Here is an 18,333-nt window from a genome sequence, read left to right on the forward strand (position 1 = left end):
GGGGGGTGTGTGGTGTGTGGTGGAGGGAGTGTGGTGGGGGGTGTGTGGTGGTGGGGGGTGTGGTGGAGGTGGGGGGTGTGTGGTGGATTATGGGGGAGTGTGGTGGATGGCGGGGGCTGTTACGGAAAGCTGTGGGCAGTGTCTGGAGAAGAATGAGCTTGACCTTTGGAGAGCTGGGCACACCTTTGGGGTGTGCTGGGCAGGAGCTGGGCCTGCAGAAAGCCTCTCCCTGCCTTGGGTACAGAGGATGCAGAGACACACAGACACCCTTCCCTGCGGATACTGATGAACCTGAGGACCTCCTCACACAGCACGGAGTGTCCCTGCCCCCTCTGGAATGCCTGTGACGCTTCCCCCACACCCGCCCGCATTCCTGCCCTGACAAGCTGCCTCCTCTCCCTGGCACGGCTGCTGGGCACAGGCTCCCCTGCCTGGGGGAAGGAGGTGGTGATCACCACCGTCCCTTCCACTGTCACCCCCCAAAGGTGCTGGGGGCTCAGCATCCCACTTCTGGGTGGCCAAAACCTCTGGGCACCCTGAAAACCCATCTCCTGCCCCCATGGGCTGAGGTTCCTTGAGTCCTTGCCCACTCCCAGGCACAGTGCCCCAGAAACAGTGGCCTCGTGGGTGCCTGGCACACACTGGGCCCACTGCAGCATGCCCTGCATCTGAAGAGTATTCTCTCCATTGTTTTCCTCCTCACTAAAGCCCCACGAGGTAGGGTTCTAAATCCCCATCTTACAGATGAAGCCATAGAGGCTTTAGAGAGGGCGTGTCATCCCCCCAGGTTCGACAGTGTTAGCGGGAGCCCAGCTCCTCCCCAAGCTGAGCTCAGCTGATGGGTGGCAGGGAGGCCAGACCTCTGAGGTCAAGGACCCGGAGAGGGAACCCTGGCTGTGGGGCTGGTCCGCCCCCATCCTCCCTTGGGGTTTTGCTGGGCGTGGGGGAGGCCAGTGCCTGGCATTCCTGAGCCAGCTCTGAAGGAGGCGGCTGGCCAGGCGGGGAGCTCTGCTCCCCAGCCTTGGTGCCTGCCCACCACTCTCAGCCTGTCTGTGGGGAAATGCAATGGGGCTGCGGGCTCTGCGGACCTTCCTGGGGGTGTTGTGGCTCCTGGCAGGTATGCAGGGCTGGGGCCTTGGGCAGGGGGAGGTGGGACTGGCCGTTGGCAGGGGGAGGTGGGACTGGCCATCCCCAGAAGGAGGCGGTGGTGTTTGTGGGCTGACTGGGGCCAGGATTCAAATCCTGGTGGCTTCTCTGGGCTTGGGTTCCCCTGGCTGGGTTACATGGGCAGGGCTGGCCTCAGTGGTCTTGTGGAGGCTCTGGCTGAGCAGGGGTTGGGCTGTAGCCTCTTGACCCACGCTGGGGCCAGAGCACCTGGCATGGGAGCCCCTGGAGGGGAGGGTGACCTCACAGCCAGTGCCAGGGCCCTAGGGCAGAGGGACGGGGGTGGGGGGTTAGAACCAGGGGCTACTCGAGTGCCACAGATGCATACATCCATCCCCACTCCCTCCTCCATTTCATCTCTCTGTCCACAAAGGCCATGCCAAGTCCTTTTCTGGGCACCAATGACATATCCAGGCCCCTGGAGAAGATCTCAGCTGAGTAAACAGATGTTTTCAATACTGGGTTCTGGGGAGCTGTGCCTGGGAGTGGGCAAGGAGTTGGGAGTGACACAGCAGCTTGGAGTTGGGAGTCAGAGAAAGCCTTCTAGGGTACTGGCCATTTGAAGTTGGGCTTTGCTGGATGAGTCGGAGTTTGAAAGGCAGGATTAGGGAGAAGGAGGCATTGCAGAGAGAGCACTATGAGCAAAGCCCCAGAGGCAGGACTTCCCAGGAAATGTTTGGAGGAACAGGCAGCTCAAGGTTTGCAGGGAGCAGGGTTGCCATATGAACTTCTGGTAGGACCCAGGCCACGAGGAATGTCGAGTGCCAGGGTGAGTGATCGGACCTTAAGTAGCAGAGGAACCTGGCCAGGTGATGCTTTAGAAAGAGATCTCTGGCTACTTGTAGAGATGGATGATGGAGGCTGGTGAACTAGAGGACACTAGACTATGGCCTAGCGAGCCGGTGAGGCAGGGGAGGTGAGGTGGGAGGAAAGGGGGCATTGGAGAGTATTTAGGGGATTGAATCGACTCACAAGATATGGTAAAGGAAGGAGTACCTTGGATTCCAGCCTCTGGGGACTTCAGGGGACCTTGAGAAATCCTTTGGAAATTGGGAATGGGTTTGGTTGATAGATACTGAGGTCCCCGTCCCAAGAGGCAGCTAAGCTCTGGGTCAAGACTGTGCTTTTGGCCTTGGGTGCTGAGCCTTGGCCTGGTTTCTCCTGAAGGCCTGACATGTCAGGAAGATGTGGACGAATGCCTGTCGGAGCCCTGCCTCCATGGCGGGACCTGCGAAGACACCGTGGCGGGCTACATCTGTTGGTGCCCAGAGGCCTGGGGTGGACGTGACTGTTCCGTGCAGCTCACTGGCTGCCAAGGCCACACTTGTCCGCTGGCTGCCACCTGCATCCCCACCTTCCAGTCAGGGGTCCACAGTTATGCTTGCCGCTGCCCACCTGGTACCCATGGACCTTTCTGTGGCCAGAATACCACCTTCTCCGTTGTGGCTGGGAACCCTGTGCGGGCTTCGGTGCCAGCTGGTGGCTCCCCAAGTCTGGCACTGAGGTTTCGTACTACGATACCTGCTGGTGCTTTGGCCACTCGCTCTGATACTCAGGGCAGCTTGGAGCTGGCACTGGTGGAGACCACGCTTCAGGCCACACTCTGGAGCCACGGCAACAATGTGTGCATCCTGAGGCTGCTGGACCTGCCCCTAAACGACGGCCACTGGCACCGAGTGGAGGTGATGCTCCGCTTTGGGGTCCTGGAGATGCGGCTCTGGCACGAGGGCTGCCCTGCCCACCTCTGTGTGGCCTCCAGTCCTGTGGCCCCGCCTCCTACGGCTTCCCTGGCCCCGACGCCTGCTGGGTTCTGCTCCACGCAGCTGGGTGGTGTGGCCTTTACGGGCTGCCTCCAGGACGTGCACGTGGACGGGCATCTCCTCCTGCCTGAGGATCTCGGCGAGAATGTCCTCCTGGGCTGCGGGCGCCAGGAGCAGTGTCAGCCTCCGCCTTGTGCCCACGCAGGGGTCTGCGTGGACCTGTGGACTCACTTCCGCTGTGACTGCCCCCGGCCCTATAGCGGTCCCACGTGTGCTGATGGTGAGGAACGAGCCAGGTGGGCCCCAGGGCAGGGGCTGTGCCTGCCTCCAGCCCACAGGCCTCATGCCCGGCACCCTCTCTCCCTGCAGAGGTTCCTGCTGCCACCTTTGGCTTGGGGGGCACCCTGAGCTCTGCCTCCTTCCTGCTCGACCAGCTGCCAGGCCCCAACCTCACCATGTCCTTCCTCCTCCGCACCCGGGAACGTGCTGGCCTTCTGCTCCAGCTTGCCAACGATTCAGTAGCTGGCCTGACAGTGTTCCTGCGTGAGGGCCAGATCCGGGCTGAGGTGCTGGGCAGTCCTGCCCTGGTGCTTCCCGGGCGCTGGGATGATGGACTCCGCCACCTGGTGACACTCAGCTTTGGGCCTGATCAGCTGCAGGGCTTGGGGCAGCAGGTGCACGTGGGCGGGAGGCTCCTCCCTGCTGACGCCCAGCCCTGGGGTGGGCCCTTCCGAGGCTGCATTCAGGACCTGCGACTCAACAGCCTCCACCTCCCCTTCTTTCCACCGTTGCTGGAGAACTCCAGCCTGCCCAGTGTGCCGGGCAGCAGGCGGTCCTGGAACCTCACCATGGGCTGTGTCTCCGAGGACACGTGCAGTGTGAGTGCCACGGGGAAAGGGTGGGTCCTTTTTCCGGGATCCATCCTGCTTCGCTGGAGGTTAGCATGTCCTTCTACTGGTCAGGTCGGCACCAGGAGGTAGAGTGCCCACCCAAGGTCCCAGTGCTGGAGAGAGACAGAGCAGGGTTCACTTTCATCTCCTCTCTGGCCAGCTGCTCTTGCCCTAAGGTAGTCTCCATACCTCTCCTCTCAGTCCTAATCTGAGACAGACACCCTGACCCAGGCAGAGGGCTGCCCAAGCCTTTCTGCGGGAGTTGCTTGGGGCACAGGGACACCCAGGTTCATGAACAAAGCACCAACCAGCTCTAGGATTGGAATAGCCTGGGTGTGAACTCTGGCTCCTCTATTTACTGGCTAGGTGACTCAGCAAGTGATTTCTCCTCTCTGAGCCTCAGTTTCCTCATCTGTAAAATGGGAACGCTAGTTACTTTTCTATTTCTTTGTGAGGAGGTAATGTATCTGTACTAGGTGCTCAGTGAAGAACCACTGCAAGGATGGTTATGGTGGGGCGATGCTAGCCCCAGGCCTGAGCCAGTCCCTGCCCTGATTCTCCTGCAGCCTCAGCCCTGTCTCAATGGTGGGACTTGCCTTGTCTCCTGGAATGACTTCCACTGCACCTGCCCTGTTAACTTCACTGGGCCCACATGTGCCCAGCAGCTGTGGTGTCCTGGCCAGCCCTGTCTCCCGCCTGCCACCTGTGAGGAGGTCCCTGATGGCTTTGTCTGTGAGTGCCTGCCCTGGAAAGCCCACATGCTGGGTGCTGGACACCCAAGCTGGGTTAGATCCCACCCCTGCCTTCAGGACTCAGAGACAGTGGACCAGGATGCCAACAGCCCCAGCCCAGTGTGGTTGGGCCACTGCATCCAGAAGGACAGGCTTTTTGGAGGAAGAGAGCACTTGCTAGGTTTTCAAGGGCAAATAAGACTCTGACAGGGCACAGGGAAGGACATTTCAGGAAGGGGGCAAAGCATGTGCAAAGGCATGAGGTTTATAAGAACTGAAACACAAGCAGAGGTATCAGCGTTGCTAGGGTCCTTGAATGCTAGGCCAGGCAGCTTGGGACTTTTTGCCAAGGGCAATGGGGAGCCATGGGAGGACCAGCAGGAGAAGACCATGGTCAGCAGTTTTAAAAGATGACTGTGTTATAATATTAAATTGATTGCAGTGAAGAGTGAGCCACGGTGATGACACAGGGTCACTTCACTAAGGAGAGAAGGAGGCAGATTTTCCAAGGTGTTATCATTGCCTGGTCTGTGACCTGGAGGGCAGGGTGGGCACAGGAGAGTAGGTCTCCCCAGCCCGGAGCTGGTTCTTTGGCGGTAGAGAGTTATGAGGTGGGGGGAACGGTTCCTGGGATTAGATGATAGGTGGGTGTGTGTGCCCCCGCCCCCAGACCGCGGAGGTGGGGGGAACGGGGGTTGGCAGGCTGGTCCCCGCATCACCCAGGTGTGCTTGGGCTGGGCTGGGTACCGATAGGCCGTCCTCTGACTCTCTCTCTCCCTGCAGGTGTGGCTGAGGCCACGTTCCGCGAGGGACCCCCGGCGGAATTCAGCGGGCACAACGCGTCATCCGGGCGCGCGCTCAGCGGCCTCTCTCTGGCCTTCCGCACGCGCGACCCCGAGGCCGGGCTGTTGCGCGCGGCGGGCGCCCCCGACACCGTCTGGCTGGCCGTGCGCAACGGCTCGCTGGCGGCCGGCGTGCGCAGTGGCCCCGGGCTGCCCGGGGCGGTGCTGCCGGCGCCCGGGCCGCGCGTGGCCGACGGCGCCTGGCACCGCGTGCGCCTGGCCATGGAGCGCCCCGCGGCCTCCGCGTCGCGCTGGCTGCTGTGGCTGGACGGCGCGGCGACGCCCGTGGCGCTGCGGGGCCTGGCCAGCGACCTGGACTTCCTGCGCGGCCCGGGCGGCGCGCGCGTCCTGCTGGCCGAGAACTTCACGGGCTGCCTGGGCCGCGTGGCGCTCGGCGGCCTCCCGCTGCCCCTGGCAGGCCCGCGGCCCGACGCGGCCCCCGGCTCCCGGGAGCCCTTCTCGGCCTGGCCCGGCGCGCCGGTTCCGCGCCTCGGCTGCCGCGGTGCGCCCGTGTGTGTTCCCTCACCCTGCCTGCACGGCGGCGTCTGCCGCGACCTCTTCGACGCCTTCGCCTGCGCCTGCGGCCTGGGCTGGGAGGGTCCGCGCTGCGAAGCCCGCGCCGACCCGTGTCGCTCAGCGCCCTGTGCCCGCGGCCGCTGCCTCACGCGCCCAGACGGCCGCTTCGAGTGCCGCTGCCCGCCTGGCTTCGCGGGCCCGCGCTGCCGGTGCGCACGGCCAGCCGGGGGCGGCATGGGTCCGAGGGGTCCGGCGTTTACGGGGCAGGGGTGGGGATCCCGGGGGCGGGGTGTGGGTCAGACTAGTCCGGAAGCCCGGGTGCGGATGCGCTGGTTCCGTGGGCCAGCCACGTCCCTTCTCTGAGCCACCGCGCTGTTATCTGTAACTTGGGAACAGCAGCCCCCTAGAGTTGCCAGAAGAAATACAGGACACCCGGGTAAATTTGAATTTGAGATAACGCTGTCGTCTGGGGGTCGGGGTGGGGGAACCCCGAGCTAGTGTCGGAAGAAAGCCTAGAGGCTCTCCTGCCGAGCTGCCCACCACGGATGCCCTCCTTCGTCAGTCCCGTGGGACGGGGACAGGCAGAGATGGTCCGAGTCTTGACCGCTTCCCTTATTCAGTCTGGCCATGACTCCCCACTCCTTTCGGAGCCAAACTTACGGAGTGGCAGAGGCCTGAATCCCCCTCTCTACGCAAAGAATGTCAGGCCCAAGCTCTATGTCTAGGAGGCTGCTCTTGCCCCGGGGAGACTACTTACATTTCATCAGCTCCTCGGAGGACTCAGCCTCGAAGGGTTCAGCCCGATGTTGTACACCTTGGTGGGGGTAGGGCTGGAGCCACAGAGTGGCAGCCCTATGTCCCATCCCTTCCATCCTAGAAACGGCTTCCAGGACTGACGGCAGGGTCTCCAGGAAGTGGCTCTTAATTCCTTGGATGACAATGCAGAGGCTCAGGTCACCTGAGTGACCCACGGGCGTGGGGGTGGGCCAGGTCCTAGGTGTCCTGTCCCCGGGCCAGCCTCTGTGCTTTCTCCTCAGGTTGCCTGTCCTGCCAGAGGAGTGCAGCCTGAATGTCACCTGCCTCAATGGTGGCCCGTGTGAGGGTGGGCACCAGGGTGCCAACTGCAGCTGCCAGGAGAGCTTTGCTGGCCAGAGGTGGGTCTGGGGTCCAGGGGCCTGGGAGGTGGGCTGCTGAGTGTGGAGAGTCGGGCAGGGCGGGCCTCTGGATCCCCTCCAGCCAGGGCAGGTGAAGTGGGGTATGGATCCTTGCTCACCTTCTCAGCCCTCACTGTCGTCACAGTGCCAGACAGTGCACCTCTCTTGCTTGAATTCTTTCCCTCTGGGGCTTCCAAGACCATCCTGTGTTATGCAGACACCTGCTGGGAAGTAGTTGCCTGGTGGTGTTTCTTAGAGCTCCGTGCTCAGCCCACCTCCCACTCCTCCACCTGGGGAGACTGTAAAAATGCAGGTTCTGGGCCCACTCCAGACAGAGTCAGCATCCCTGGGCAGGTGGCTTTACACAGGCTCCCCCCGTGCTTCTGGTGGAGTGACAGTCATTCTGTCATGAATGCTGGGGTGAAGGGGCGTGGTAGGTGATGGAGATCGCTTTCAGCATCAGTCACCTGGCAGGGCCCAGCCAGGTAGGGACAGTGGATGAATGAGCTTTGATGCCAGTGTGTGTAGGGGGTGGGGGAGGGTTTGAGGAAGCAAAGGAGCTGGGGGAACAAGAGGCAGCCTGGGAGGGAGCAGCTTTCTCAGCCCCACCCTTGTCCCTGCCTCCCAGGTGTCAGATCCCCTGTGAAGCCAACCCCTGCTTGAATGGCGGCACCTGCCGGACAGCTGGTGGGGTATATGAATGTATCTGCAGTGCAAGCTTCTCAGGCCAGTTCTGCGAAGTGGTGGTGAGTGATGCCCGAGGGGGTGGGTGCCCTGTTCTGGACTTTAGTGAGATGATGTTATGGGGGAGCGTATACAGCACCTGTGGAGCTGTTCCTGGGCCAGGCCTGTCACGGGGTCGGGGGGAGCAGGGAAAGGAGACTCAGGCTGCTTCCACACTCCCACACAGGAGGGGCCCCCAGCATTCCTCTGGGGGCTGCAGTGAAACAGCTGGGCTTTGCCAAGTCTGATCTGGGCCAGGATTCAGGGCCCACAGGATCTTGGAATTCTGGGATTTACATTGGTGAATACGAGAGCCTGTAATCTCTGGTGGTTTCTGAGCCAGGATTCTAGAGTAGGAAGGTGTGGGGAGCCCGGGATTCTGAGCCAGAGAAGGCTTGGGAAGGCTTGGCTGCCGTGAAGGTAGCCCCTGACCCCAGGGAAGCTCAGCTGAGGAGGGGTCCGAATAGATGGGGGCCAGCCGGAAGCTTGAGCTTGAACCTCCCTCTGGCCCCCTCCCCACTAAGGGGCAGAACAGACTCTGCAGGCCCAGCGGGAAGTGAGCCCAGAGTGGGCACAGCAGCGAGGAACGAAGCCTGGGGAGGAGCCTTGATCTCCACAGGCTTCTGGCGGCCTGGGTCATAAACCCCAAACCTCTCTGCTTCTGGGGAATGTTTCCTTTCAAGTTGAACTTTACAGCCGCTGGCACACATCACCCCCCCCACCACCACCACCACCGCCCTCCACCCCGTCCCCCGCCACCCTCCTCCTAGGGAGGAAATGGCTTTACAGCTCCTCCTGAAGTGCCCAGGGCCGGAGCCTGGGGAGGGCCCATTCAGGGCTGGGATGAATTTTTCTCTACAGTCTTGGGCACCTTCCTCAGGGCTGGGGGCTGAGACTTGGGACCCAGGTCACAGTGGGCTGAGAAGTCTCATGGGACAGAGGGAGGGCCGGTGAATCTGAGGCCCTGGGCCTCTGCCCCCTGGAAGTCTGTGATTCTGGAGCTTCAGAACTCCAGGTCTGTAGAAGCTTTGATGGGGGCATCCCGGTGTCTGTGACGAGCCAGAGAGGTGGTTTCCTGGGCCCCCAGAGCCTGGTCTGAGTGTCTGGGGGGGTGGGGGCCCGCCCTGGTGGATTCTGAGCTCGCCAGCAGCCAGGTCGGCCTGCTGCAGCTCATGCCCTGCACGGGCCCCCTGGCTGGGGAGCCTCTCCTGCTACTGCCTGAGATGCCTCCCACTTGGGGGTTGAGCATGGTCTCCACAGACACTTAAAAACCCAGACTGCCCTTTGGGTTCGGGAGGGATCAGGTCCCATCACTTCAGATTGGGTGTTTATTGAGAGAGGCAGGGTGGCAGGGCTGGGCACTGAGGCCCACCTTGGCCAGTTGAAGGAAGGACCTTCGGCTGGAATTTGGGACTGAAGAATGGTGGTGTGAGCTGGGCATGGGCATGGCGTTGGGGGCGGACAGAGGGCAGTGCCAGTCCCGGCTTGACACCCACTAGTCATGTGTCTGGGGGGATCTGGGCAAAGCCTCTGTTTTCTCCTCTAATATTTATCGAGTGCCTACTGAGCAGGCTCTGCTGTGCGTTTTGGGATACACGGGTAAACAAAATAAACCAAAGGTTCCTGTCCTCACGGAAGAAAGGGGGTGTCCTCGCTTCCGCTTCATCAGGTCATGTAAGGTTTACATGAATCCCACACTCGGTGCTGAGCTCCTAGTAGGCATTCAATAAATGTGTTTTCTCTCCTCCTCGCCAGAACCCCTTTGCTGTACAGGAATCCCCTTGTGGTGCCTCTAATAGGTAGCTCCCAGGCACTTGCTTGCATACCTCTGGGACCAGGTCTCTCACTACCTCCCAGGGAAGCCTCTGCCCAGCGATGCTTTTTCCTCTCCTCTGAAGGAACTGGGGGGTCTCCCCGCCCCCGTGGTCTTAGGCGTGTTACTGCATCTCTTCCAGAAGGGCCTATCGCTGCCGCCGCCGTTCCCGCTGCTGGAGGTGGCAGTGCCTGCGGCCTGCGCCTGCCTCCTCCTCCTCCTCTTGGGGCTCCTCTCAGGGATCCTGGCGGCCAGAAAGCGCCGCCAGTCAGAGGGCACCTACAGCCCGAGCCAGCAGGAGGTGGCCGGAGCCCGGCTAGAGATGGACAGTGTCCTCAAGGTGCCACCCGAGGAGAGACTCATCTAGGCCCACCTGGCTGTGGCTCCAGCACCTGGGAGGTCCTCACCTTCTACCTGGAGACCGAAGGAGGCCACTTTCGGGAGCCTCCCGGGCCTCGGGGAGCTGCTGCCGGGCCCAGGATACCTGCTGGGGAAGTGGCCCCTTTGCTGGGGGCCCTTGCCCCGTCCTGGACTGAGGGGAAGGGGCGCGCTCAGGGAAGCAGAGAGAGGCCTGGCGAGGTTGTGGACATGCTCCATCCAACCGCCCGGTCTTAACCTTGGCAGGCACACGGCTGTGCCGGGAGGAGCACCTGCGGGTGCACACGTGTTCAGGAGTGTGTGAGTGCGCGCGTGCACGTGTGTTTGTACCTGGGCCTGTTGATCTGCAGGGACCAGTGAGTGTTGCGGATGGGGCTCACAGGCACGCCCACGTCTTTGCTGTTTGTGCACGTCACTGTGTAGTGAGTGCAGGTGACCCCGCGGAGGGACAGCTGGGCCGTGGAGACCACCTTCTCAGCCCCGGGGCAGGGGCAGCCCAGGGCCACGAGTTCTCCTGGAGGCCAGGCCAGGGCTTGCCCAAGGACCAAAGCCCCAGCTCCCGCAACTTCTCCCACCTCCGGAGGCTGCCCTGGCCCTGGAGGCAGCTGGAAATCAGTGGGGTGGGGGGCATGAGCCAGAGGTTAATGTGTGAGCTCCTGGCTCCCCAAACAAGTGCTCCCTGAGGCAGGTCTGTCTCTGCCCTCTGCGGCAGCCAGGCACCCGCTGGGATGCAGGACTGAGGGGCAGACCTGCAGGAGCGGAGGGGTGGGGGGAGGGTGTCTGGGCCACTGCAGCCTTCCTCCTGAAGGCCTGTCACTTATAGAATGGGGAAAACAGCCCTTGCCTACCTCACGGGGCTGCTGTGAGGATGGGCAGGGCAACAGTGGGGAAGGAGCTCTGGAATTCGTTAAAGTCCAGTCCGCTGTGAGGGCTGCCCGGGTCATCCCAAGGTGTCGGGAAGGGAGAGGGTGAGAGCGGGGAAGGGGCCTCCCTGAGGGGTAGCAAGGGGGCCAGAGGGCGATGATGACAGAGGAGCAACCCTCCCTGCCCACCTTGTGGTTCTCCAGCCCCTCCGGCATCAGCGCTCTCCTCTCCAGGCTGCCTGGCGAGTCCGCTCTTTCACCTGCAGACCAGTCACCTCTCTAATGGCCGCTGGGAGGACTCGAGGAGGGCCTCGCAGGAAGCCCTCAGGGTTGTTTGCTGAGGCAGGTGCTTGGCAAATGTTGGCACTGTCTCTGGGTCGGGGCTGGTCCTGCGGACAGACACAGATGAAGGGAAGAACTGGCCGCTTTGCTTCCAGTCCCTTCCCTGGTGATGCCATCACACTGGGATCTCTGATCTCTTCTCTGAGGGGCACTTGCCTGAGGGCCTGGCCTCTGAGCTTCAGAGTCCCTTGGTCCCTGACCTGGAGATGTGCCCTTCGGTCCTTCCCATTTCCCAGGCCAGCACCCCCTGTGCCAAGGCCAGGAGACCCCTTTCCACTTCTCGACTGGAGGTGGACTTTACCCATCTCCCCTAGGGGTCTCAGCCAGCTTCCAGAGGCACAGGAGTCAAATGTGAGGTGGAGGCACGTGGTGATGGAGGCAAGGGAAGGGGTGAGCGGGCTGAGACTGGGATGGGAAGGGCCCTGAACACTAGGTTACGGGGCTTGCTTGGTCCTTATCCTGTAGGAGGTGGGACCACCTTTTCCCCCAACTTTCTCCCTGACTCCTGGAAAAGTGGGGGAGAAAACATCTGGTAGCAACAACTTAGCCCCAGCTGGTGCCTTGGTTAGTTTATTAAGTCAGAGATTTGGCAAACCTGTGTTCTTGCAGACTCCTAAGACAAGACATTCTGGGTGGAACCCCAATATATAAAAGCTGGGCTGTTCTTTTTTGTCCTTCTCTTGCTTCTAAGCGTTCTGGGTACCTGTCATTTTCAAGCGCAGCCCAGGGAGGGGGACACAGCCCAGGGAACCGAGTGAAGGGCAGATAGGGGAACGGGGTGTGTCTAACACCCTCTCTGGGTGCTTGGTCCAGGTGTCCCTCCCCAGCACAGCCAACAGAGGTGCAGACTCCAGGCTCTCCCCTTGTTACTGAGAGGTCTGTGGGAGTAAAGCTCCAGGTGTCCCCTTGAACTTCCTTCCTGGAGCCTGGGTGCCTTAAACATCATTGGTGACCTGCAGCCCTGCTCCGTGGACCCGGCAGGCCTGTGCACACCTGTAACCAGTCCAGCCCCTGGGTCCTGCTTGTAAGAAGAAGGGGCTAAGCTGGGCTCAGAGGCCCGAATGGTAACAGGCTTAAGAGTGGGCCAGGCGTCAAAGCCTCCCCTGACTGCTCCAAGCCCCGCCTCTACCTCTACAAACAGGGATGCTGAAGACGCCTGAGGCCTCGCCTCCCCGCAGAGCTTCCTCAGGACACAGGGATACCAGCCTTCTCCCCAAGAAGATTTTATTGAACGCACACACACAATTCATCCTTGGATTTTCACATTCAATCCAGCAAGTGGAGAGACAGCAGTGCTCATGTGAACATGGAGCACTTGCCACCAGGCCCCAGCAAGCCAGGGAGACCAGGGGGTGGGCTCCGCTTCCCTGGGGCCACCTGGTACCTCTTGCCTTAGACTCTGCCCACTGGGTGGGCTACCCTATACCTGATGGGGCTCAGGGGTCTGCCCAGGGTGGGTGGATCTGGAATCTCTGCTGAAACACCTGAGTGTCCTAGAGGTGCCCACATGGCCCAGACATGACACGGCTCCCCCTCTTCCAGAAGCCAGAGGACACTGCCGAGATTTAGACAGAAGACTTGCCCGAGGGGCTATGACTGACGGAGGAAGGGGCTGCGTGCTGGGCCAGCAGCTCTTCACACCCCGCGTCAGAGCAAACCTGAGGGGGTGGTCTCCTAGCCCCTCAGATGCTGACCAGGCTCCCTGGGGTTACGAGGTCTCCAGGAACTCCCCTGCCCCGCCAGACACCCGAGACTGTATGTCTGACCATTCACAAATAGGAAATGAGAAATGAGGTCAAAATGCTCACAATTTCCTGCATGTCTCAGATGGTTGTTTTCTTAAATGGTTGGGCCACATTTTAACTTGGTTTATTGAAACTAGTCAATTTCAAGATTCATCAAATCAATAAAGTAAAAAGGAAAAGAAAGATAAAAGAAACAATAACAAAACGTTTCAACTTAGCTTTGGGGATGCTGGCCTCCGGGAAATAGGGAGGGGCGGCTCCAAGCCCTTCTCCTGCCTCCAGGCTGCAAGAAGTGCGAGAGACCAGGCCCGCCCACTCCCCAGGGGCCTGGTGCCCTCCTGCCCCAAGCTGCCAGGCAGCTGGGACTCCTGCACCTCTGTGGTGCTAAGCCTGGTCTTCCAGTGGGAATGTGGGTGTCTGCTCCTCAGCTCTGCCCCCTTAGACCCACTCAGCAAGAGGCCGAGTCCCACTTGACAGTAACTCAAGACCAGGAGAACCTGTGGGGACCAGAGGGAGAGTGCGGGGCGGCAGCCTGACCCCTCCTGGTGCTCTCAGATTTACCTGTTGCGGTTTTTGTCGTCTACAGATCAGAGTTGCTGGTGCTCTCGGGCCCCACGCAGGCCTGTCTGGGGCTTGCTTTGGCTACCGGGAGGGATTGCAAGGATGCCTCAGCCCCCAAATCCCTACCAAGCCAGAAAAACGAAGTTTGGGGGTTGGGGTGAAGACTCAGGAAAGAACGAGTGTGCATATTGCTAGAGAGGATTTGGAAATGCCTTGCCAGGTAGCTCCTCCAGCCTGGGAGGGGGGTTCCTTACTGCAAACTCCAAACCATGTGCGTCTCGTGCAGACGAGCTCATGCTGAGGGTACTGCCAATGCCTGCGCCCATCAAGGTGGGGTGTGCAGGGCTGGGCTGCAGTTGGGGCAGGAGAACAGGGCTCAGGAGGACACATCCTGAGGCGGCGTGGGGCTCCTGGTGGGCAGGCAGTTTCCAGAGGGAAGCTAGGTAGGATGGGGTCTGGGGCAATCATCAGCCCAGGTGACCTCTCTAGTGCAAAACCCAATCAGGGGTGCAGGGGAGGGGTGGTGGCAGGGCGGGACAAGTGCCCAGGAGCTGGGTTGATTCCCAGGCTGGAACTGGTGCCATTCTCCAGAGATGGGCAGTGTGGAGAGGAGGAGGAGCAGCAGAGAGGGCTCCCAACCCTTCCCACCAGTAGAACCTGGACAGAAACAGAGCAGCAGGGGAAGCAGGGCCGGCCAGCCGCAGAGCTGCCGCGGTGGGCAGCCGGGCCTCAGCTCGCCCCCAGCACTCAGCGCCCGCTCACTCGAAGGTCTCCCACTGCTTCCTGAGCTGCTCCACTGAGCCGGGGGCTGGGGCCGGGCTCACATCTTGCTTGGTTTTCCGTAACAAATCCTCAAAGGGGTCTCTGGCCTCTCGTGGAGCAGATGGCTGCAGCGCTGGCTCCAGGCCCTGGGGGGCTCTGGGAGGAAGGAGTGGGGTGTCTCCAGGCCTTAGCGCCAGCCCTTGCTTGGCCTCGGCGGCCCTGGCACTTGAGCGGGCCAGGGGCAATGTTCGGATCCTTGAAGGGGCGACTGCTGGGGGACCCAGGGGCTGCAGGGAGTGGGCACCCATGGGCATCTGGCCAAAGAGGTTGGGCATGGAGAGGGCAGACAGGTTCGGCTGAGAGCTCTGTGGGGCACAGAAGCCAGAACTGGACAGCAGGAGGCTGGGGGCAAAAGCAGGCCCCAGGGAAGCAGGAGGGGCCCCAAAAGGCCCAGCTGGTGTGGAGACCAGGGGCATGGCAGGCAGTGTCGCTGGCACAGATGGGACAAAGGGGTTGAGTGACGGCTGTGGAAATGGGGTGGGGGTCCCCATGGGGGGGAAGCTAAACTGGGGAGTAAATGGGGTGGCTACATTTGGGGCTGTAGGACCTGGTGGAAGGGTACTGCCTGACCAGGCTGTGCTAAGTGGGTCCAGGAGGGCCAGCAGGGCATCACTGCCTGTGCCCGCAGCCCCCGGGGCCAGGCTGAGTGGCTGGAGCAGTTCGGTGGGGTCTTGGGGGGCAGCGCTGGGGTGGAGCCCGGGGATCGCGGCTGAGCCCAGGGCAGCCCGCCTTTCCCGCTCCGCCTGCAGCCGCTCTGAGGAGAAGTCGCAGAGGGCAGTGCCGGCAGCCTGGAGCTTGGCCGGGCGGGCAGTGGGGGGCGGGGGCACGATGCCCAGCTCCGGGGTCTTCCTGCCCTGGGGCCGGGGGATGGTGATGCTGCCCAGAGTGGGGGTGGGCACCTCCTCCTTGTCGGTGGGGTTCAGGATGCCGTCCCGGTTCTGGGGCCTGCTGGGCAGGGCCGGGGATTTCCCAAGCAGGGCCGAGGGCTTCTCGGGGGAGGTGGCAGGAGGCTTGCTGGGGACGGCCATGTCATCCTGGCCCAGGCTCCAGAGCTTGCTGTGTGGGTGGGCGAGCTTCAAGGCTCCTGGCATTCCACGGCTCCTCTCACTCCTGCCTAGGTCCAGCCTCTGTTAGAGGGAATGAGGGAGGCAATGACCACAGGCTGACCTGAGACAGACTGGCAGGCAGCATGTGCCCCTCCCCCCCGCCCTCCTGTGTGCCAGGTGGACACTGGGACTGTGGTCCCGGGAGTGTGGCTGACCAGTCCCTGGGACTCAGAGCAGTTGGGGGCTCGGCCCAGGTCAGCGGCAGAAAGCAAGCCCAGGTCTGTCTGCACTCGAGGCCAGGATTCTCTCACTGGGTGGCACAAAGGGCCTCCAGAGAAAGCTCTGTCTTTTCAAACCAGTGCTGCCAAGTAGTTTTAGGAAAAGGACTCCACCTACTGACCCTCTACTGGGGTGGCCGATTTTACTTTTCAAAGCGTGCGGGCACTTTCAACCACCCATTAGCCCAAGAGGGCAAGTGAGGCTCGGGGCCTGGGTGAAGGCACACTGGCTGGGAAGGAAATAGGAGGGCTGGGCTCAAGTCCCAGCTCTGCCACCTATAGGGCCCACGACCTGGGCGTCACATCCCTTCTCCTGGCCTGAGCTCCCTCGTGGGCAGCCTGGGAATAGCAATTCCCTGCAGAGGGGCAAGCGTGAATCATCAGATACGTGGGAGCTTTGTGAATTCCACACTGTGACCCAAGGACTGCAGAGTCAGCAGCCCCCAGTCACAAGTGAGGAAACCGAGGCACAGAGAGGAGGTATGCCTGACTGAAAGTCACAAGGAAGGTCAGGGGTCACGTGCTAATGTCCAGAGCCCAGGAACTTTGATTCACAGGCTCTCCAAGGAGCCTTGGTGGGGTTGGGATCATTAATCCCAGTTTCACCAGGGGTCATAGCCCTGCCCACCTCTGATGCATAAGCAGAAGTGGGGGGGCAGATTTCTATCAGGCTCCAGCATCTTCTCCAGTGATCCCTGTGAGCGGGGTGGGGGGGTGGGGGGGCGGGTCTGGCCATTGGCCGGCCTGGCAGGATTTGCAGTCAGAGTGACTCTGAGTGTTGGCTGAGGACCTCAGAAAAGTCGCTGTTTCTCCCTTGGTGTCTTTTACTGTCACATGGGGAAATCTACCTCATGTGCAGAAAGTGCCCCCAGCCGGCGCCCCCCGCACCGCCCCCACCACAGCATACCTGATAGTCAAAGGTCCCCGGCTGCTCCCTCAGGTCTTTGGGGGGCCGAAGGTCCTCCAAGCTTTTGGCCTGGCCCAGCGGCTGCAGTGGGACCTCCATGTCGAGGCTGCTGAAGACGTCCTCCAGGAGGTCGATGCTGGCAGCCCGGTCGGGCGGAGCTGGGGTGGGGCCCACAGGCTCCCGCGCTCGCTGCTCAGGGCTCTCCGCCTCGTCTCCGGCGCTGTCTGACTCCTTGAGTGTCCGATATGGCTGCGGCCTGGGAGGAGGCAGAGCAGGCTGGATTCTCCTACTCAGAGCCTCCCCGGGAGGAGCAAGCAACCCTCACCCCCGAGAACTTCCAGGCCTCGGGGAGCACACCCGGGAGCCTTGGGAGAGGAGAGCTGTCCTGGGTCCCTGAGAGTGTAGGCGTCTGGGCAGCGGCACTCTGACAGACCTGGGCTGAACATGGCTTCTGTTCGCTCAGGGACCTTGGGCAAGTTGCTCTGGCTCTAGCTTGCACTGGGGGGCCCACTTAGTTTCCTCCAAACCACAGGACCCACCGTAGAACTGGCTAGTGGGCTCACACGCCATTCACACAAGGCGTGAGGAATAGGACACGTCTGGAGAGGGAACAGGCAGGAAGACTCAATCCTGAGCCCACTGTCTGCACTCCCACCCCTGCAGCAGGTCCTGGGAACAGCTCGTGGGAACTGAGCTGGGAGAACTCTCCCCAGGGAGCTGCCCAGTGCACCCCAGGATCCTCAGTGGGGAACCATCTGGGGCTCAGCCTGTGCAGACCTCAGTTCCAGCCCTGGTGCCATCTCTTCCTGTGGGACCTTGGGTAAATCACAACCTCTCTGAGCCTCATACGCTCCCCCATTCCAGACTGCACTCCCCTGCAGCTGGTGGTGGAGACTACATGAGCAAATACAGTGCCTGGTGCCCAGCAGGCATGCTGAGGCTGTTAGCAGCATTCGTGCACCAAAACCTTGCAGTCAACCAGGTGCAGGTGACACAGGGTGCCTCTTGCTATCCCTTCTCACAAGCCTGAGCCCCGGAGTACCTGGAGAACGGTGCCCAGACCTCTAGTGGAGCCCGGGCCAGAGCAGCATCCCACCTCCTACAACCATGAGGCTCTGGCTCCTGGGTCAGGCAGAAACTGCCCACGGCTCTGGTAAAGTGGGGGAAGGGTGCCACCTGCTGGTCCTGGAGGCCCACTTGCACGAACCTGGGCAGGGGACAGTTGGCAGAGGGAAGGGGCTCAACTAACAGCCCTGACTCTTGGCAAGGACTGCATCAGACTGTACTAACTCCCTGAAGCCACACAGGCAGCCCACGAAGTAGGACTCACACCCCCCACTTTATAGATGAGGAAACTGAAGCTCAGAGAGGCTAAGTAATGGAACGTATGTCACACAGCACCTGGCAAGAGATGGAAATGGAAGCCAAGTATGAGAGACTTCTAAAGTCCCTCACTTGTTCTGACTAAGCCATCTGACCAAGCTCCTTTAACCAAGTTTGAACACAGTGAAGGAGATAAAGAAAAGCCAGTGTGCTTCGTAGTTAAGGAACTAGAGTTCTTTAGAAGGAACCCATTTTGCTTTGAGTTAAGATGGCCACTTCCCTTTTAAACACACCCAAAAGCCTATGCTTTTCATAGATCATGGCTCAGGAAGTGAGCATTATTTTAAATAATTAAGGCATCAATTAATTTAAAAAGAACGTGACCTGCTGGACTCTGTGGTGGGAGAGTCCGTGGACATTACCTGTGTGGGTGCCTTTACCTGCAAGGTGATTTTAAGCTGATACATGGATGAAC

General features: G+C 61.0%; 2 protein-coding genes across 6 annotated transcripts in view; one reads left to right on the top strand and one right to left on the bottom strand.

Annotated features, from left to right (window-relative positions):
* The window catches only part of CRB2 (crumbs cell polarity complex component 2), a 21,658-nt gene extending 11,636 nt beyond the window's left edge, over positions 1-10,022 (top strand). The window contains exons 7-13 of the mRNA XM_029202623.1: positions 2,332-3,204; positions 3,294-3,802; positions 4,381-4,546; positions 5,329-6,112; positions 6,941-7,057; positions 7,686-7,803; positions 9,736-10,022. Of these exons, the coding sequence (XP_029058456.1) occupies positions 2,332-3,204; positions 3,294-3,802; positions 4,381-4,546; positions 5,329-6,112; positions 6,941-7,057; positions 7,686-7,803; positions 9,736-9,960 (2,792 nt within the window). The 3' untranslated portion in view covers positions 9,961-10,022. The remainder of the gene's footprint in view (positions 1-2,331; positions 3,205-3,293; positions 3,803-4,380; positions 4,547-5,328; positions 6,113-6,940; positions 7,058-7,685; positions 7,804-9,735) is intronic.
* DENND1A (DENN domain containing 1A) overlaps positions 6,703-18,333 on the bottom strand; it is a 537,874-nt gene continuing 526,243 nt past the window's right edge. For 3 of the 5 annotated variants that reach the window (XM_029202625.1, XM_029202629.1, XM_029202624.1), the window contains 4 exons: positions 16,536-16,791; positions 11,024-15,431; positions 7,177-7,278; positions 6,703-6,831 (listed from right to left, as the gene is read on the bottom strand). In XM_029202625.1, coding sequence (XP_029058458.1) covers positions 14,241-15,431; positions 16,536-16,791 — 1,447 coding nt within the window. In that variant the 3' untranslated portion in view covers positions 6,703-6,831; positions 7,177-7,278; positions 11,024-14,240. Of the gene's footprint in view, positions 6,832-7,176; positions 7,279-11,023; positions 15,432-16,535; positions 16,792-18,333 lie in introns of those variants that run through there. The other 2 variants (XM_029202627.1, XM_029202626.1) reach the window with 1 other exon arrangement.

Source organism: Monodon monoceros, unplaced genomic scaffold (genome assembly GCF_005190385.1).
Source record: "Monodon monoceros isolate NGI ecotype Baffin Bay Population unplaced genomic scaffold, NGI_Narwhal_1 Super_Scaffold_5, whole genome shotgun sequence".
Classification (NCBI taxonomy): domain Eukaryota; kingdom Metazoa; phylum Chordata; class Mammalia; order Artiodactyla; family Monodontidae; genus Monodon; species Monodon monoceros.